General features: G+C 35.2%; 1 protein-coding gene across 2 annotated transcripts in view; it reads left to right on the top strand.

Annotated features, from left to right (window-relative positions):
* The window catches only part of GRM8 (glutamate metabotropic receptor 8), a 314,702-nt gene extending 310,036 nt beyond the window's left edge, over positions 1-4,666 (top strand). For both annotated transcript variants that reach the window (XM_030959457.1, XM_030959458.1), the window contains exon 11: positions 4,052-4,666. In XM_030959457.1, coding sequence (XP_030815317.1) covers positions 4,052-4,101 — 50 coding nt within the window. In that variant the 3' untranslated portion in view covers positions 4,102-4,666. The remainder of the gene's footprint in view (positions 1-4,051) is intronic.
* Positions 4,667-21,007: the final 16,341 nt, after the last annotated feature.

The raw sequence follows: 21,007 nt of genomic DNA, 5'->3' as shown, positions 1-21,007 counted from the left end.
GGACTGTTTTGGTAAGCACATTGAGACAAGGTAGTATACCAAGTTTGCATTAAACTATTGTACTTATTTCTGAAAAATGAACCCCCTATCAGAGTTTGCCAGATTGAAGACTATATAAAAGTAATCCATAACTCTACCATACTACACTATACTATGTTTGCTGATGCATGGAGGATACTGGGTGCAAGCTGTTTCACTGGAAAATCTTATGACCCTTCAAAATGTGTAAAACTGCGAGAGTGAGCTATGGGCTTATAGAGCTTCAGATTGAGACATGTAACAAAAGACAAACAAGAAAGGCATAGAAATTATTTGTGGATCAAAAAATAGAATAGGAATATGAAAGACTCAGTAATTTCGCCACTCTTCAGAAAAATTAGAAGGAAAAAAGGAAAAGAGACATGGATTTTGCTGAGTGTGAAAAATTATAAACTTCCAAGGAGAGGATAAAGCAGGGTTTGCACAGTAGGGTGAGAAAGAGTGTTAATAAGAAAGTCTTGGGTATCTGATGTTTATCTACTGTACCTAATTAAGAAATACTGTGACTGATATTCCTTAAACTATGACTATGCATAATTCATAGAAACAGATGGTACTGGAAGCAAGTCTGCTTCTCAAATAGTCCAATACTGCAGAGTAATGCTTATTTACTGTACTCTAAACATGACTTTAACAATAACGTATCTATATAATTCTGAGCTCACTAGGAGTATATCCTGACTAGGTTTTCATCTATCATAACGCTTCATAGGCAAAAATTCAGTCAAGTCATCTGCACTCCAGAAAGCTCTCCCTATGTAATTGAGTTCTAGGCCTCAAGGTGGGTTTCTCTCTTCCCTGAAATAGTTATTGTCAAAGCATTTGAAAGTTCCTGTGAATTTTAAGTGCACAATGCAGCATAAGTCCTTTTCACTGTGTCACTTGTAACAACTTCTCAGCACAACAAAATTTCTTCTTGCAGTGACTCCATGTGAGTTAGATCTTTCTTTTCAGTGATAGCATATGAAACTGATTGCAAAATATCAGTCTACTTCTAGTATATCAGAAGTGAGCAGTGATTGTTTCCCCCATTTACCAATCACAAACACTAGAAATGATAGCAGTGCTCATAACTAAGTGAGAAACAGGATGAGATAGTCACGTAATCCCTTTTGCTTTCCATCCAGAGACTACTCTGCTCTATCTAGTTTGTCCTGTTCCATGTAACACCCATTATTCTATGTTGTCTTCCACATGAATATGTTCATGGGTTTATTTGTGGGAATGGGTCCATATTCAGTGAAAAATAAATTGTTTCTGGGAAAAAGGATAAAAAAACCCATCCAGGTGTGGTTACAGAAGGCAATGACAAGTACATTAAATGAATATAGATCAGATCATAATAATCATTCTACATCGCTCTTTTATTTTCTTGTTTTTAGTTTCAACAGTAACGTAGCAACTGGAGCTATGAAAGAGTGTTTATTCTCAGAAATATTTTGAGCCAAGTCCGTTACTTTTTCTGGCCATCTAGGCTTGCCAAATGTGGTTCATGCTATAATTGTGAAATGCTAACAGTCTTAAAGAGCAAGACACCAGCTGCTGAAGCTTTCAGGTCCCCAAACATGAACTCTAGATTTATTCCACAGAACTAAAAAGACACATGCAATATTTATAAAGTAAAAAACCACAAACACTGTTTGGAGATGAGATTAGTTTTAATATATTTCAAACCACTGTCTACATTAAATTCCTACATTATAATTTTTTAAAGTAACAACACTGAGAACTCAACTGGATAATTTTTGTTTCTCGATCAACTCTAGATTAATTCTATCAAAACTGTTTAATTCTCAGATACACAACAAAGTTACAGTAATTTAACAAATTATATCAGCTGAGGTGTGTTCACTAGTATTTTTGTATTTTGTATTGTATTCTTGCAAATGTCCTCACATAATTCAGCTTACTGAGTTGTGATAAATCTGATTATGTTACATTGCTGTGGGCTAAAAACATGCACATGTAAACTTATCACAGAACTCAACTCAACTCATACAGGATAATGTAGTAATCTAACTTAACCTGATCATGTATCTGACCCTACTTTCAGGGAAAGGAGAAAAAATAAGCTCTGATCTTTCTATCCTTTTGTTCCCAAGTGTGCAGAGTTTGCAGATGAGTATTTATCTGTTATTTATTAGCTGGGAAAAAAATCCTTCTATGCTTGAAGATCCTGGTGCCATTTCATCAGTCCTGCATTATTTTGGAACTGAGTAGGAACTCAGCAGGCCAAAAGAAAAAATAGAATCCTCTCAGAAATCCAGCTGTGGGAGCATGAGAGAGTTCAGATGGGAGCAGTACATCCCATTTGAAAGATCTGAAATATGTAAATTAGGCTATACTTGCTTCAAGTGTCCCAATACATGCAAATAAAGCTATTTCATGTTGGTGCTCGAATATTGTGATCAACTATGAGAAAGACTTGCTTTGTGTGCCAAAAGCAGTCCTTTCATGAATTAGCTTTTTCTAGACACAAAGTACTGGAACTACCTGTGCAAGTGAAAGTAAGAAAAATTACATTTTGCAGGTTTTGTTTGATTATTCATGCTTATATATATTCTTAGGGAAAGGGATTATAGTAATATGTGAATTAAATAGTCTGGTTCTGTTGTGTCTTAAAAAATGGCAAATGTAGTTTTAGATTCAAATTGCTCAGCAAATCTAAGAAAACATGACAAAAATCAAGAAGTAAACTTAGTTATACTAACCACAATTAATTTGCATCCATTTTAGTGATCCTTTATTTAGTTTAATCCATGATGCAGAAGAGAGAAACTGTCATTGCTCAGTTTCTGTAGTCTGTTCTTCACAAATCATCAGACTGTTGGACTGGATTTAGGAGTTAGCATGAAGAATGCTTTTGCTATCTATCTCAGCTGTTCTCACCAGACTCTATATAGAAAAAAGAAACAAATTGAAGAAAGGTATGGAAATAGAAAATTTGAATCTATGGACCAGGAAACTTTTTTTGCCATCCCGTTATTTTCATCTTGCCAGCTGCAGTCTTCACTATCATAAGCAGAACATGTCTGTAGCAGACGGAATATAAAACATATTTAGAAAGTCAAATTCCTCTTTATGCAGTGTAACATAGACCTTATTATAGAGAAATAGAGACTCAGTCCCCCATCAGCTTGATTTTCCATGTACCCAACTGATTTAAAATTAGAGAACTAACTGTGAGACCTGATGTAATCACTTTTCTCCTCCAACCTTTAAATTAACCTTGAGTGATATGACTTGAGTCATATTTTTATAGCATATTTTTTATATTTCTTAATAGCAAGGATGTAAGGGCTAGAACCTGAAACAAACTTTCTTAAGATTTCTAGTTGTTCAGTTTTGCAATAGTGGAGCTGTTTAATTCTCTCAATATATTGCCTCATTCTGAACAAGGAGTATCATCTTTGATCAAAAGAAGACATGATCAGCTGGCCATCAACATAAGGAGACCATAATTTTCTCCAGATAATATGTCCTGTAGGGACTATCTGCTCAGTTTCTCTAATTTGGAAAGGGTTATGCTTTGCTCCTTTCAAGGAGCATGTCTCATTTTGGATGAACAAACCACCACTAACTGCATTGTTGTCTTCAAACAGTAGAAGAGAAAGAAAAATCCAGTCTCTAAATTAAAACATTTTTATATGGAATTCAGACAAAATAACACAAAGTGTTGAAAACCTGTTGTGGGTATGCTGAAACCACTCATCATTTTTCCTTTCTATTGACCTCTGCTTTCCCAAATCATAGAAAAAATAAGCCATCATGAAGACAGAAATTGAGATCCAGTTCATACACTGCTTACATACATCCTTAAACATTCTTTATTCCATTAACATAGACCATATTGTTTGGAAATATAGTAGGATATTGTCTGAATTCAAATACTAAATATGATTTTTTTCCTCCTCTCTTGATTCTAAAAATCCTGAACTTTTTTTGTTTGTTTTCTTTTTTTGTTGTTGTTGTTGTTTGTTTTTGGTTTGTTTCTTTTTCTTTTGATTTACAGCCTCCTCTACCAAGACAACTTATGTCAGTTACAGCAATCAGGCAAACTGAGCAGGGATGAAATTCACTGGAAGATCTGCAGGACTGGATCTTGCAAACGTAGACTTTACCACCACCAGAATTCAGTCTTGAAAATATCAGTAGTCTACATTCAAATCAATAGTCAGTCTCCTAAAGAACACGGATTAAACAAAAGCAAAAGGCAAAAAGAGACAGGGGAAGGAAAAGTCCAGTTTTATAACATAGAGACAGAGTGTCAAGCTTCTGAACTGTTCACTCACAAAAGGAAGCAAATCACAAATGGAAGCAAATCACAAAAGGAAAACAAATGTTAGCTTGTGAAAAAAATGCTGTTGAAATAAATCATGTCTAATGTTATATTTGTAAGTACTTTTTTGTGATTGTGACAATTTCCTTTCCTGTCCTACATTGTTCAACTTGTAAAAGAAGATGAGTTTGTTTCTTGTGACGGCTGACTGAATTAAGTCCTGGGTTATGCTAAAATAAATGCAATGGTCAATGCATGCTAATTTTTATACAAAATAATTTATTTCTAATAATAAAGGAATGTTTTGCAAATGTTGAGACTTGTTTTGTTGCAGTTTTAAGCAAAAAAAAGTCCTTACACTGTTGTCTATTGTTTGTTTAGAATGTGCAGTAAAGGTGGGTGTACAAATAAAACAATAATCATGGCATCAGAAGAATGCAGTGTAAACTCTAAGCATGTGTGTATGTATGCGTGTATGTGTGCACCTGTGTGTGTACATACGTGCATGCCTGCCTGCATGCGTGTGCGTGCGTACTCTGCCGTGTGTGAATTTATTTGTTCAAAGCTTTGTGACTATATTTTCTAATGGAAGGATTTTTTCCCTCTTCTTACCCTCAAAGTAAGTTCATTTTATATGTTTGTAAAGTAAAGGAGTCCTGATAGTAATTATTTTGTATGATTGTATTATATTTTTGAGTCTCCACTAATAATTTTGATCCTTTTCATTTCTGGAACTTACAGTTTGTAAGACTTTATGACAGCTAGACTGGATTAAGCTGAAAGTCTATTCAGCCTAGTATCCTGTCTCTGACAGGAGAATGTAGCAGATGCATATCTCAATAAAGGTGACTTTGAAATAACAGAAGAGAAATCAATGGAGAATTTGGAGAGCAGTAGCCTAGTGAATATATGTACTATTGCCTTATAAACACTTACAAATCAAAGAAATAAATGCCAATCTACAATCTAATCTTCTTCACATCTTCTAATTCCCATCATTGTGTGAGGTTAGAAACAACTATGCAAAGAGAAAGAGGAAATCACATTTATATCTATTGTGTTAATGAACACCTCCAAATGATTTAAAAAATGCAGATTGCGACTGTCCCCTGTTACTACACCTGTGATGGATGTTCTGTAAGACTTTTTCACTCCATACAGTACTTGCCATTCATCAAGTCAATGGGTCTTCACATGCAGCTCATTATTAAATGTTATGTCTCCTGACTTAGCCTGGATGGTTCCTTGTGATTTTATCCTCATAGCAGATATATTTTTATAACATATCTTAAGGGAGCTGTTGTGGCTCCTAAATTACATGAATGAAAGTTGAAGTATCTGAAACTGAATCTCTTTCTATTAAAATGCCAGTATTTAAACTTCAGTGTAGCTGGCAACTCTTATGACAATGAGTCTCCATTTTCAAAGTATTTGATAAAACAGTGTTTCCCAGAAATTGCACATCTGAAGAATTATCTGATGATTGCTTTGGTTTATATGGCATTGTAGGCTTGGTATGAGTGATATTTTGTGTGAAACTTCTTCTAGTGACTATGCCACAAGCACATCAAAGCCAAAACTATAAACTAACATATGCTTACTTTAAAGCAGGTAGATGATGCAGGTAATGCAGTGAAACCTGCAAAAAAAAATAATAAAACAGTTTTAGTTCTATTTTGTTAGCCAATATCTCATAAAATTGAGGTTTTCTTGTGGAAATAGATTGATTAGATCAATTTTTGACAAGACAGATTTTCATGCCTAGGATGGATTTGCTAAAAGAGAAAGAAAATCTGTTTTATCTGAAAAGCAATATTTTGACAGAGTTTCTTTTCAAGAAGCCTTTGAAAAGTTTAATTTTCAATACACAATGAAAAAACGTTTCAGATACTTTGAAATATCTATACCTATTAAGTTAAACATAACCCTATACATTTGAAAAAGCAGTACATGGGAATTGCCTCTAAAGCACATTTTGTATACACATAAACATATGTTACATATACATAAAGATTAGTATATGATGTATGAATATCTTCCGGCTTCAGAGTAGTCTGAAGAAAATGTTATCGTGAACAGATTTGCAAGGATCAATATACATTTTCTTTTGGTTGAATAGTAGGTTAAAAATGGAGTGTAAATTAGTATGTACATTTCTGTGCAACTCTCTCTGAAACATGGAGCATATTAAAGCTTTAAGTCCCACTGGCATTAATGTAAATAATCAGAAAAATGAGCACACAGTATGAATTACAGAGCAGCACTGGTCGACAGGTTTCCCTTCAATAGGGTGGTTATGTGCAGTTCGTGAAAATGCACAGAATATTCCACTCAGATGGCACAGTCATTCAGTAGCTGAGTGCTTGGGGTTTAATAACTAAACTTTTGCATAGGTACAGTAATTTTTTCCATCTAAAATTATGAAATGCTTTTATTCTACAAATTTAGGGTTTAGTTCTGCTCATGGAGACGCAGGCTATTCAATTGCTATTACTGATAATTTGGGTGTGATTATGCTGAAGCGACTCCATCAGGGCGCACAACTTATGTTTACTGAGAGCAGAAACAAGTCCTTAATGTTGTTTTGTGACTGCAAGATAGATGCAGTGAGATCTGAATGACTCTATGTATCAGGTCAATGAACCAGGAATCAAACAGAACAGACAATACTTTAACTGTTCTATGGAAAGAGTAACGAGCCATGGCATCTAAAATCCCCTTTTCCAGAAATGCCCAAATAACAATTTCCACAAAAGCGTTTTTAACTAATAACATGACCTCTCTTCCAATTAATAGATAATTTTTATTACTAAACAAGAAAACAAAAAAAGTAAAGCATTACTAAGAGATACAGTTTGTAAATCTATTTTATTGGAAGACAACTTATTCATTTATGCATCCACTTCAAGGCAGAATGTGAAGGCAAAAGACATAAAATGGTGTAGGGAGCAGTAGACTTTGTTTTGAAAATGTGCACAAATGATCCAGTATATTTCACTTTCACATCAGCCATTAAATAAAATGATAGCTTATTATGCTTTTAATTAACTTATGTGCCATGTGGCATAATTAGGAAATTACATATTCTAGTTGAATTTTGAAGAGCAAAATTCAATGTCAGAAGAGGGAAACATTATTTTTCCCAGTTTGGATAGTATCTTACCTAATGGCACCTTTAGCAGTTGTGATACTGCAATTATTTGCATCCAGAAAACAGCATTTTACATGCGTGTTTCATTTGCTGTGCGTTATTACCTCTTGCAGCCTAAACAGGAAGAGGTCTTTTTCTCAGCAAGAAGTCATTTCTTTCAGACTTTCTCCTGAAATTTCAGTACCTAATAGGAGAGTAAGGTATGTATATCACAAATTCTTATTCTGCTTCCTGGGCAAGTAAATTATAGTTATTAATGGGTTACAGCAAATACAAGAAGGAACAGATCTTATCTGTGGACTGCATCCTATACTTCTGAATATATGTAAATTACATTGCCTCCTACTTAGCTTCTTTCTTAGGTTAAATTTACTAGTAAGATCATGAGAACTGAAAAATATTTTGGTGGAAAAATTCTGTTGCATCTGTGCAATGAAAATAAGCTGGCTGACATGAAAGACAAATTCATCTGGAAACATTTTGGTTATAATAACTTAAAGGAAATTGGAAAACTTATTAATGAGTATATTAAAAGTTTTATCAGGAAATGAACTAAAAATAAGAAGTGTGCTTAGCTTGTTTCAGCAGAATCTTATGAAGATTTTCAGGTTGTCTTAAAATGTTACTGCAGAAGTCTTTGCACATTTCATATATTTGATAACTGTAAATTCCTCTGTCACATTGAAACACTAAAATAATGGACAACAATATTTTTTTCATTTGACATTATACTGTGACAGTTGGTCATTAACTGCCAGGAACTTATTATTTTATGTGCTACAGCAGCAGGGAAGAGAAAACAGCATTGTCCCAAATGCTGAAACAATGCTGGAAGTACTGTAAGATGCACAGTGTCCTTACTGACAAACCAAGCTCCTGTTTGTATTATACAAATACCTGTCTCCCGGTAGAAGTGGAGTAATATGACATGCAGAGGAATATGGAAATGAAAGAAAAAAAAGAACAGTGACAGAGTCACAGTACTGAAAAGTGTCAAAGGACTGTACCAGCTCCAGACACTGACCTCTGTAATGGGCACACTCCATCCCCAGAGTGTGTGTTCATCTTACATCCACAGAGCTGCAGTGAGAAAACTTGACAAAATAATCAATGGAAGCCATCAGAGTTAATGTTGGAGAAGGTAGCAAATAACAGAACAGACTCATTTTTCTTTAAAATTCAAGCAAATATTATAATGGTGCCCAAGGATTAGGCAAAACATTTCCAAAGACCTGGAGATGCAAGTATGTTAACATTTTTTTCACAAGGTGTAAGCTGTAATCAAAAGTTGCAACATCATAAGTAAGACAGCATCTGTCTTTCCACAAATGAATTAGCTCATTTTCTTTTGTCAATAACTAATTCAGTGCCAGGATTTCAGAAAAACTCTGGGGATTTCCTGGTCCATCATAACCTAGTCTGAGAAGGAATCAGATGACATTTTCCAAAATAAAGGGAAAATTTCTCCATAAAATTGATTTTTTTTAACTTAACTTTTAAATTTCCAGGTCACCAATATATTGAACAACACTGCAAGTGCACTAACTTCATCCTCATCTCAGAGGAAGGAAAATATAAATTGCATGGCTGGTATCACATCCTGCTTCATGCACAGGTGTCTGATGTTCTTTGAATAAGTGACAAGCCAAAGTTAAGCATTATTCTGAAAAAAATTCTGAAAGATTCATGTTATTAAAAAGTGCTATATACAGTGCTGGTTTGAAAACCTTTTTTTGCTTCCTGTTTACCTGATACATCATTTGCTCTGTTTCTGGAAGCCTACTGTACTCCCCAAGTTGGCTGCAGTGTTTTTACTGTCTTTGTGATTACTATCACACCAATATCGAATAAGTATTACCTTCAATAAAATAAACTATATTTATTTAACTTACAAGTTTTATTTTTCCTAATCTTGCCTGAAAGTTTGATGAACTTTTCAACAGATATGGTTTGATTTATGACTGGTCAAAATCTTTCTTCATTACAACTTCTAGAAGTTTTATTCTTACTCCAATTAGAGGGTTTTTTTCAAGTATTGCCTTTGGTATTATGGAAGAAGACATATCAATAGAGTAAATAAATGTCAAGAAAAGGAACAATATGAGGAATAAGAGTGTGAAAACTGTTTGAAGAAGGTAACACAACTCCAGACAAGTGATTTCTTTCTTTTGAGAAACAGACTACCCATCCACATCTAAAGACAGTTTCCATAGGCTGCAGCTGGAAGTCTTCCTCAGTGGCTGTTTTCTCAGAAAATCTTATCAACTGGATTAGAATGGTATTTATTTGCATGGAATTTTAATAACATTAAAAAAAAGAGAGAGTGAACAGGTGAAAATGAATGTTGGAGAGGCATATGATATATTGAACTGCCAAATTTTTGAGAACTTGCCTGTTACAAGAAGAGTAAAGATTAAATAATTAAAATAGTAAATCAGAGATGAACCTATCAATACTTTTATTTATCTATCAATTTGTTTACATCTCTCACATATTACAGGCTGCAAAGAGTACCTCAATATTGTCTACTCTTTTCAAATCAGAATTTCAGTTCTTACTATGTGCATAATTCTGGGAGGATACAGAGTAGTAAATATAACTGTATCCATATATTCTGTCCTAGCTCCACATAGTTTTTCATCACAAGTGCTAAACACTTCTGAAAAAAAAATATGTTATTTATTTCTTCATTTCTATGGTTCATACACTTACCTGAAAATACAGAAGGAGTTGCAATCATTTTGATATAGAGCTTATAATTTCTGGTGAGGGCTTCCATCCTTTGTCATTGTTTACAGTGTGACACTGAACAAGGAATGACAGAAAGATTAGTTTTATACAAAATTCAGGATATTCTTCACCGAATGACAGCTACGGAACACACAATTTGCAAGATATAATAACAATAATATGATTATTTCAAATGCCAGACTGAGAGTACTTTATAAATAACTGTCTAGAACACTGAAAGTTTAGGATAGATGCCTGAAAGTGTGTTCCAGAGATAGTTTCAAATGCCTGTGTTTCAGAACCTGTTGTTTCACTTAAGAAAAATGAGCTGTTACTTCAAGAGACAGACCACACCTAAAACCAGAAAAGGGAGAAACAACAGCACTGGCAACACCATAAACATTATAGGTGAAGAAATGAACCACTTGTTTTTTTAGAAAGTCTGATTAACTCAGTGAATTTTATAATTATGTATATTGCTTTGCACAAAACCAGAAATGAGATAGTATAGACAACACACTCATGAAAAATAATCACACCATGCTTTCTGCTTGTTCTACACACAGACCAGAGCTATGCATACTTAAAGTCCTATGACTTCCTCCATGACTTTTTTCTTGAAGGAATCATGATTCCCTTGTAATAAATTTCATTAAAATACATCATTCTTTCCTTTAAAGAGCAAGGAGGGACAGCTGTTTGCATGCAGACAGCCCTGTGTGCCCATTTGAGGGAAGTAGCATTGCTGATGCAGGTGCCTGCACTTTTTCCATCACTGCATCCTACTGCATCCTATCTTTTAGCACCAGGACACCTGACACAGCTCACAATCTGTGTTTGATGAGGTTTTGCTTGAAAGCCAGGTTTTCCCTAAGCAGCACTAATGACAGCAGAATGTTTTTTGTGGTAGGAAAACATCACTGAAACTATTTCCCACATGGGTGAATTTCCCATAGATACAGAGCCAGGGATCAAAGCAGGATCTTTTCTGGAGAGCAAAAGTGAAATGTCAGCTTTCCTGCCTGGTACAGTGGAGTTGAACTACCAGCTGCCAGGGCCAAAGGGCTGGTGTGCTACTGATGCAAATGAGACTCACAGCTCTCTGGTGTGGGGAAACCACACGAGTCATCTGAAAAACATTTGCATAATGCAGACTTGCAGCACATCCTGACTCAGGATGTAGACGTTACTCTTTATCAGGAAAAGTGACAGTACCAGGTAGATCATGAGTTTTCTTTCAGTGGGATAATGAAATTTCCAATAGATAGGCCCCTCTAACCTCACAGGGGAGTTTATGAAGTTAATTTTACAATAAATCAACTCACAATTACTTGTAGACACTAAATTGAAGAGACTGGTAACAAGTCATTATCAGGGTTCAGTAATGTCTTCACTCTTATCTGTTTTCCACTGAAAGCAGAATTTGGACACAATCAGCTTTGTAATACACAGCCAGGGCTGCAAGTTTTACACTGGGCAGACTGAGTCAAGATTTCATAAAGAAAGTGAAGAATATAAAAAATGTAGGTTGACTGACATACCAGGTATCCCTGGTTGCTATTCCAATATAAAATGCAACTAGAAATGTGCTGACATGCAAAGAGATCAAAGTATTCAGTAAGCCAGGTCTTCGCTCAAAAATTAAATGAATCTGCAGAGGTACTACCCTGGAAAAAAAAATGTATAAAGTATTCTGCACTAAGATAAAACAAATTATCCAACATTCTGTGAAATAATTAGAATATCCTACAAAGAATTGCTGGCTGTTGGGATTTTGTACATGGTAATTTCCATATTTTATTTAAAATACTGCTGAACCCAATGAATATTTTAATCACAATAAAATAGCAACTTTTTTTCTACTACAGTTCTACTCCTAACTTACAAACTTTTAGCAAATGACAGTACTGACACTTACATAGGCCCAGGACATAAGCAGAAGTTGATCCATATGGAGCTGAAAAATTTCAGGCAGGTACTTCCCTGTATGTAAGGATCAAGATAAACCAGCATGTCCAAGTCAGCCCTCAGAGACTTCCAAGAGAAGACAAGTTTAGAGATATCAGAAGCTCGTTCTTGCTTTCTGTAAAAGGGTCTCCATCACCACTTCAAAATGTTTTGGTCTGGCAGCAAGTCCCCAGCGTGCATGCTCAGAAGCTGACCAGAGCACATAAATCCATAGAATCTGTTCTAGAAAATACAGCCTATAAGAAGTTGTAGAGGAGCTTCAAATGGAGCATGTACTGTTTATATCACTGAAGTATATCTTTTAAGTTCTTAATGTTGGTGCTCATGGATGGCATACTTTGGCAGGATGATATATTCTAATTATCAGAATTTATTATTATTATTAACATTAATCTATATTTCACCAGCACTTTTTATACATTAATCTATATTTTATCAGCAGTATCTGAAGAAGGTATCTGAAGGGCTTGCACAACTGGTGAGTTATTCTTAAAGATAATTGTGGCAGAACTGAAACTCTCAGATCATTTCCCATTATTCACCACTGCTGTTGTGTGTTGATTTCCCTTCACTTCTGAGGCTAATCTGTGGTTTTATTTTGGAAGCATTCTACTGAGACACAACAGATTTGCAAAACTGTGCGTGGTTTGTAGAAAACAGGGAAGAAGTGATTGGCAAACATCAGCTCCATTCTGTAACAGCGCTATCTGTTTAGCTTGCCTGGGATCAGAAACTCCCAAGACAACCCAGGACTAAAGAATTTCTCCAACGAAATACTGTATGGTTGGGCTAGAGGTGTCTGTCTGTCTGCCTTTCTTTAGAACAACCTAGGCTTGTCAGGCCATGGTGATCTATCTGCAGCTGACTTTTACTAACTGACCTTGTCCTGGTAGCCTGTATTTTGATAATGCAAAACACTAACTTTTAACTACAATATGCAAAATGAATTTGAGAGACTGAAGCCTTTTCATCCTTCAGGAATTTATTCCCATTCAGAGCTCCAGTCTCCCCCAGGGAGCTATTCAATGTAATTGTTTTTTGGATGGCTTCAGTGATTTTGCTTTAATAGAAATGCCCGCTAGGATGCTCCATGTACTTATAATTTTTTTCCATGAAAAATTCTTTGTAGTTTCTGCTTGGAGTTTGCTTTTTTGAGAAGCTTATTTCTAGAAGCTAAGAAAAATTGAAACTTTTGATTCTATGTATATGTCACTTTTTTTGATTATGATTTACTGAGAAATCTTATATAGATGGGAATATGTTTTCCAGAATGCAACTAGCTTTATCATTTATGAAAAATTGAATTATTCTCTCTGTGGAGATAATCCAAGGCTTTTTGTAAGATACTGGTGTGTCCTGAGAGATGAAGGCATCTAGTTCTCCCTGAAATGTCCAGGATACAAATTTAATAGGAAGGGTATAATTTCCAGGTCACTAAATTATCAGCGTCTAAAAAAATAAACCTGGCTGTTACAATAGCTTGCCTGCCACATCCAGATCCTGAAGCAATATTTTCTGAAGAGTTGGGAAATAGAAAGAGAATGAATACCTGGGAGCTGTGATGGAGGTTATGACTTGGGCAGAGTGCCTGGGACCTGTAGCAGTTCCACGGAGTTGCTGTTGCTTTGAGGTAAATGCAAAAAACAATTTAGGTGTTACCTGCTGCAATCAAAGGATCATATTGAAAATTAAAAATTGCTAAAGCCCAGTTCAAACCAGCCTGAAACTTGTTTTTAAATGGTTCTGAACTGGAGTGAAACTCTTCATTGAACACAAACTGAAGCCAAATCTGCAGTAATTCTCCAGTATTATAGTTCAGCTAAAAACATGATGATTCCAAGGGCAGATGGCTTGGATGCTTTCTCTGTTTGTATATGCACTTCTGTTCCATAAGGAAAACCTTTCTCGCAAGCAACAATTTGTGTAGATGTTCCTTATCAACCCTGTGACTAGTTCAGCAATTCAAATCTTATCAAGAAACTGTAAAATAGTGTTCAACTCTCAAATAGTTGCGTTTTTTCAGTTACACTGACAAAATTGAAATAGCTTTTGTTCAGTAAAAATAGATACTTGTAGACTGAGAGGTATGCAGAGAGCAAATCTGTTGCAGACAGATATTTCCATTGTGAATACAGTTATCTTTAATTTATATAGAACTTGTCTGAGAAAAAAAAATCTCTTTGGAACAGAATAAGATATTCTTTCAGTAAAATGAGCAGCAGAAGAATAAGAAAATGATATTATAATTACGCTGCATGATAAAACGTTGGCTAAGAATATAAAGCTTGTGAAACATAGATAAGAAAGTCTTAAATTTGACAAGGACCTTGATTATAGAACAAAAATCCAGAAATTGATCCAATTTGCACACCTACAAGGTGTGATAATGTATCACAACTATGTTAATAATGACAAACTAAAAGTACCATTGGACATAAAAGTTGCACAAAATATATAAATTACAAAAATGCATGATGAACTAAAAACCCCCAAAATTACGCACTGTGTAAAGAGGTTTTCTTTATGAAGGTGATTATCTGCAATTAGATCTGAAATCTCATGGCTGTTGCACAATGAATTACCCACCTTCTCAACAACCTCTTTGTTATCATTTTGTTTATAATGTTGATTAAAAATTCTGTCTTAATGTTTCTTTAACAATAAAGATGAAAGCAATCATTTAAAATAATGATAATTATAATAGCACAACCACAAACTTGTTAGCAATCTACATTTACTTTACTTAGACATATTTGCTTATTTGCTGCTAAATATTTTCTTAAAAGCTTAGTTTTATCATTTTTTTCTGTTCAGTTATATTAAAATTCATGGTAAAATGGAATGCTCTATTTGCTTTCCAACATCACGTAATCCACTTTTCTGAATTATCTCAGAAAACTGGGAACCTAGAAGTTCTAGAAAGCACCAATTTGAACACAAGGCAAAGAGGACAGAAGCAGGATCTTTACTGTGGTGACCACTGAAAGAAGCAGAAGTGATGAGCACAAACTGAAGCACAGCAGGCTCCCTCTGACCACCAGGAAACACTTCTGTACTGGGAGGATGACCAAGCACAGGTGCAAGTCACCCAGGGAAGTTGGGAAGCCTCCTGCCTTAGAGATCTTCCTGGCCAGCTAGCCAAGGGTCACCTCTCTTAAGCAAAGGGGTAAATCAGATGATCCCCAGAGATGCCTGCTAACCTCAGCTATTCAGTGGTTCAGTGAAACATTACCTATTAACTTTTACAGACCTGTTTCAACACAGAAACAACCTTTTAAAAGCTGAACAACTGACTACATAGACAGCTACTTGGAAAAATCAATGTCATTTCACATGTACAAGTGTGATGGGCTTATTCCTGGGAAGAATATGTTGTGAATATCTGTAAAGCTTAGTAAATATTTATAAATTTTTGGCAAGTTTTCTGTTAATCCTCATTTTTGTTTTCTCCAACTGATAGAAAAACAGACATCTGGCAGCTAAAGACTGGTTTAAGCCTCTGGACTTCACCTCAGTTTTTAAGGTTTTGCTAGGGAATGTTGTGATGATAGAATGAATTGAAGTATGGAAGAGAATTTTTCTTAAAAGATAAGAAAGTAATGTGAATTACTTTTTATATAGTCTGCAGGAATTCATATCTAAAACCGATATTAAAATCCCACCAATAAAAATACATATCAGCAATCTTTCTGGCTGTTGATAAGCTTAGAAGCACAACGTTATATACAGCTAATACCAGTAACAGACTGACTTCAAATTGTTCAGGTTAAAACCTGGGATTTTAATAGACCTTGATCCTGAGAGATTTTACCAAAATAAAATGGAGTACCCAATGAAACTTTATTCTTATTCACATGCCAGTTTTGTTTATTTATTTATTTATTTATTCATTCATCTGAAGTACCTATGAAATCTTTAGAAACCTTGAAGGATCATAATCTGAATACCTCTTATATGTGGAAGAAAAGTCTTTAAGAATGAAAGCAGCTAATTGGCTGATAGTGGATAAAAGTGACCATGAAAAGCAGTGAGTGTGTTAAGGAAAAGAAATTAATAGTGTAAACTACTTACAACTATATGTACATAACTTCAAGGAGGCAAGTTGTGCCACTGAAGGCATTTGGAGTTGCAAATTGTATTTTACTGTACTACATAAACAGATGCCTCATCAAGGACATGCTCATGTATTTGAGATGTCCACAAGGCCAAAGGGAAGAAAGGCAAAGCACAACTAGGTTTTGGACATATCACAGAAATTAGAATACTACCTTGGGTCTTTAAATACTTATGCTAACTTTGCTTTATTGTGATATGCAATATGATTGTAAGCAAAATAAGCAATATGATTGTAAAAACCTAGAAACCCTTGTGGAACTATCTGCTGAATTTTTACCATAGAATGGACAGAGTCATGTTTCTTTATTCTATATCGATGTAACCAAGGCAAAAGCATAAAATCTGTAAGACATTCTAATACTATAGCAAGTGGGCAAGGAAACTCGCTTAAAAGATGCAGCAGAATTATTTATCAATTGAGTAAAATAGCTGAAGTCACAAGATTGCCCAAAACAGGAGAAATTGCATTATGTTTTTCAGTACCATAGAAGATATGCTTGTGTACTCAAATTATATGTGAAAGCATGAACTTGACAGAAATTAAATTATTTATTACAGATTCTTTATTATGTTGGTTGCACTGATAACACTTATTTCTCTACTGAATAGCAATCCCTCTCTCCTTTCTCTTCTGGGAAGATACGTATTTGTGATTTCTCTTTGGCGATAGGAAGTGGGTCAGGTTTATCTCTAAGCTTTTTGACACGTGTTCTCTGAACATTTAGGGAGGTTTTCTCTATTAGAGTTGATGTTTTGAAACTAAGAAATATTAATATGTTCATTAAAATAACACAAACAGTGAATTGCGAGTCAACATACAGTTGAATTTGTACATTTTAATGTCTCAAACACTTAATACTTAAGAATATTAAAGATATCATAAAGTTGAATGAGAAATAGTAATGAAATGAGAAATAGTAATAAGTGTGTCATCTGGTTTTAAGTTATTAGGTCAAAATCTTGCATAGAATGTTAAAGTCATTTCTTATGTCTTCAAGACTGTTGCGTTGATACTTTAACTTGCTTGTTCTATAATATTTTGATTACTCTTCCTAATTCAATTCTTATTTTGGCAGAAGAACTGAACATCTGGGAATACAAGAGGTTTCTTTTTCTTGTAAACCTAAGTAGCTGTTGATAAGAGCATGATACTAAAAGGGCACAGGATATAATTCATCCAAATCAAACACTTAAAAAAATTCCATGTAGAATCTTTTTTACATGATCAAGACATTACATAATCTTGATAATAATCATAGATAGGAAATAAAGGTTGAAAAACACATTATAATTTGCAATGAACTGTATTCATGCAATTCTGTAAGCATTGATTAACAATGCAATGAAATGGTATATAATAGGAGTCACTTTAGTCTTTTGTCTCTGCAGAAGAATCTAGAAACCTAAATCAGCCCCACAGATTCCTCAAGAACAGAATTGGGTGAGTGTCACTGAATGGGCCCTGTAAAAACAGGGTCCTGTGGGGGAACATGACTACATTAACTAGTAGGAAATGCATAAGACAAGGGGATTACCAAAATCCTTATCATGGCAGCATGGGACCTTCCAGCTGCCAGGGATTTACAGCTCTTGCATCTAGTCAGACATGCTTTTTTAGGAATCTAAGATATGGAAATCTAGTTAACATTAATCTTTCAGGGAGACATGAGAGGAAGATGTCAGAGGCACTCACACTTATCAGTGAACTAAAGATCCTGTCTTTGGAAGCACGCCATTCCACAGTGCCTCTTCCCAGCGTGTAACAACTCCTAGGCTATTGAAAGCTATGAATTTGAGGGTAGGGAAGAGAGAGAAGGAAGCATGTTAAGCTTCTGAAGAAAATTATGATAGATTTGTTGGGTTTCAAAGAGAAAATACTCTACAGAATGCCTCAGGTCAAACAAAAAGCAGCCACAGATGTAACCAAAAGACAGCTCTATGGAGCATCCCTTTGCACCTCTACTGGGATATTGAGACAACCAAATGCTTCTATGAAGTGCCTGTACACCAGTGTGTGCAGTATGGGGAAAAAACAGGAGGAGCTGCAGATCTATGTGCAGTCACAGGGCTTGGATCCCATTGCATTTACAGACACACGGTGGAATAGCTCCCATTCCATACCTGCAATTGTGTCATGAAGGACTACAGCCTGCTTAGAGGAGACAGACTATGAAGGCATAGTAGTGAACTTGCCCTCTATGTGAGGCAACACTTAACATATCAAGCTCTGTCTTGGGATGCCTGACAAATGAGGTGAGAGATGATACATTAGGATAAAAGGGCAGACTAGTAATTGTGACTTTGTTATGGGTAAATTCTACAGGCTGCCTCAGCAGGAGGAGGAAATGGATGAGGCCTTCTGGAGGCAGCTGGAAGCAGCCTCACAGTAAGAGTTCTTGTGGGCGACTTTAACTACCCTGGCATCTGCTGGAGAATCTACACAGCAAAGCACAAACCATCCAGGAGGATCCTGGAAAGCATTGATGACAGCTTTCCGACAGAGGTGATGGAGGATCCCACAAGCAAATGTGTACTGCCCAACCTCATACTAACATACAAGGAGGGCCCTGTTTGAGATGTAAAGCCTGGGGGAATCCTGGGTTGTAATGACCATGAGATTATTGAGTTCAGTACTGGGCAAGGAGGAAGCAAGGTTGCAAGTAAGACTGTAACCATGAACTTCAGGACAGTTAACTTTGGTGTTGTCAGGGATCTTCTTGGAAGAATCCTATGGGAAGAGGCAGTGTAGGGAAGCTACGTCCAAGAGAATGGATTGACATTTGTTGATAAGTTGGTTGATAAAGTTCACTTTCTCCAAGCTCAAGAATAATGCATTCTGATAAGCAAAAGTCAGGCAAAGGAGTCAAGAATATAGCAATGACTAACCCAGCAGTTAATCTTCTCTGAGGCACATGGTGTGGCTCTTGGGGATGGTCTTGTGCAGGGACAGGAGCTGGACACAATGATCTTTGTGAGACAATTGCAAATCAATGTCTTCTGTAATCTGGTGTGTGGCTAGGGAGTAGGTAATTGTTTTATAGTAATGAATTGCTTTATACAATGAAGAACAGTGATTACATGCAGAGGAACCTTGAACGTGTAAATTTTTGTAATCTCAAAAGCTGTTTTCTCAATACATCCCGTATTGTCTTCTGCTTCCTATGCAGCTTGTTAATTGGTTTAGGACAGAGAACCTTTCTTCCACACTTGCCCAGTATCAACCATAATTTATATTACAGCTCTCAGGTTCAGTCCCTCAGTACTATTTCCATACCAAAAAGAAATGGACACCATAAAGTCATAAATCCTTACAAAGTCTTTCTCTCTGTCTTGCAGAACTAGCATTGGAATACAGATGAAGGCCAAGGCACAGCCATTTGAATTGGCATCAATCTAAAACTAATATAGGAATCAAAGCGAGACATCACTGATCCAAAATACATCTGATGGAAAGTATATATCGATGGAAAGAAAGAATATGGTTCACAATATGGATAATATTCTTTGGTGAAATACAATACAAAGTCTCTGAACCTCCCAAGAGAAATCTATTCAAAATGTGCATCTGAGGAAAAAATTGTTTTATTCTAATGTGGAAAGGGTAGTCAGGACATGGAATATGTAATATTGGTATCGTTTGTGTTATGCTTAGTCAAAATTAGAGAGAACTATATTAATTGAAAAAAGGCATCATTTTAATCAGCATCTCAGATAATGTTCATTTGAATCTGCTAGACTGATAACTGAAAAATCTGAGTGTTGTGGACCCTTTGCATATGTTTAGAGAAAAAAGAGATATTTTATCAAAAAATCAAAATAATTTAAAATTCTATTTCTTTTTCATAGTGAAAAAGTTGACAAAACTAGTATCACTGAAAACTAATCAGAAACTCAAAGAACATAAATGCACTGAATCTGTGGTACAAAAATTGGTTGTTCCTGCAAGAATTTAGATCTCTCTTTGCATGGTTATTTGAATAGAACAATGTGAAATAAGAAAAACAAATATAAATATCTAGTCACTCCATCCCTGTTTCTGAAGTGTCAAGTCTGATTGCTGTATTTATAAAAGGAGGCATTCACTGAAGGGGGGTATTCAAGTTAGCCAGACAAAACTTATTTCTGTTTTCCGTGATACTTGTAAATGGCAAAGCTAATATATTTTGTTGAGAAAATAGCAAATCCATGTGCAGAATAGTAATTCATATATAATGTCCTTTATACAGAGGGTTATGAGATATGGCAGATGAAAACAAAGAGATGTGTAAAGAGACTACTGAAAATGATTTGTTGTAGTCACAACATGTTATGAAATGAAAGAAAGTTGGAGGATAACAATGTCTCTGTATCAGTTTTACACATGCCTTTCTAAATCATGAAAACTAAACTTTTCATACTTTAATTTTTTCCTGCTGCAAACTCAGACGTGTTTCTTCTTTAATTTCTCCCTGAGAGAGGAGAGAAATTATGAATAATGACATATATATATATATATATACAAATAAAAATCTTGTTTTCACATGCCAGATTAAGTAGTAATCTGATATTGACATAAATTCTTCTGTTTCTATGCAATAGGATGATTTTCAATCATGCAGGAGCAATGTGAAATTAGTAAACTGGGAGAAAAATGTAAAAGGAAGAGAAAATATGTATTCTATGTGTGGTAGACTAGATCTACACAGAAGTGATTAAAAGGGTGCTATTGAATGAAAAACATAACT

The sequence above is a fragment of the Camarhynchus parvulus genome, chromosome 1A (genome assembly GCF_901933205.1).
Source record: "Camarhynchus parvulus chromosome 1A, STF_HiC, whole genome shotgun sequence".
NCBI classification, from domain to species: domain Eukaryota; kingdom Metazoa; phylum Chordata; class Aves; order Passeriformes; family Thraupidae; genus Camarhynchus; species Camarhynchus parvulus.
Note: the sequence above shows the minus strand (reverse complement) of the source record. Positions and strands in the feature narration are given on the sequence as shown.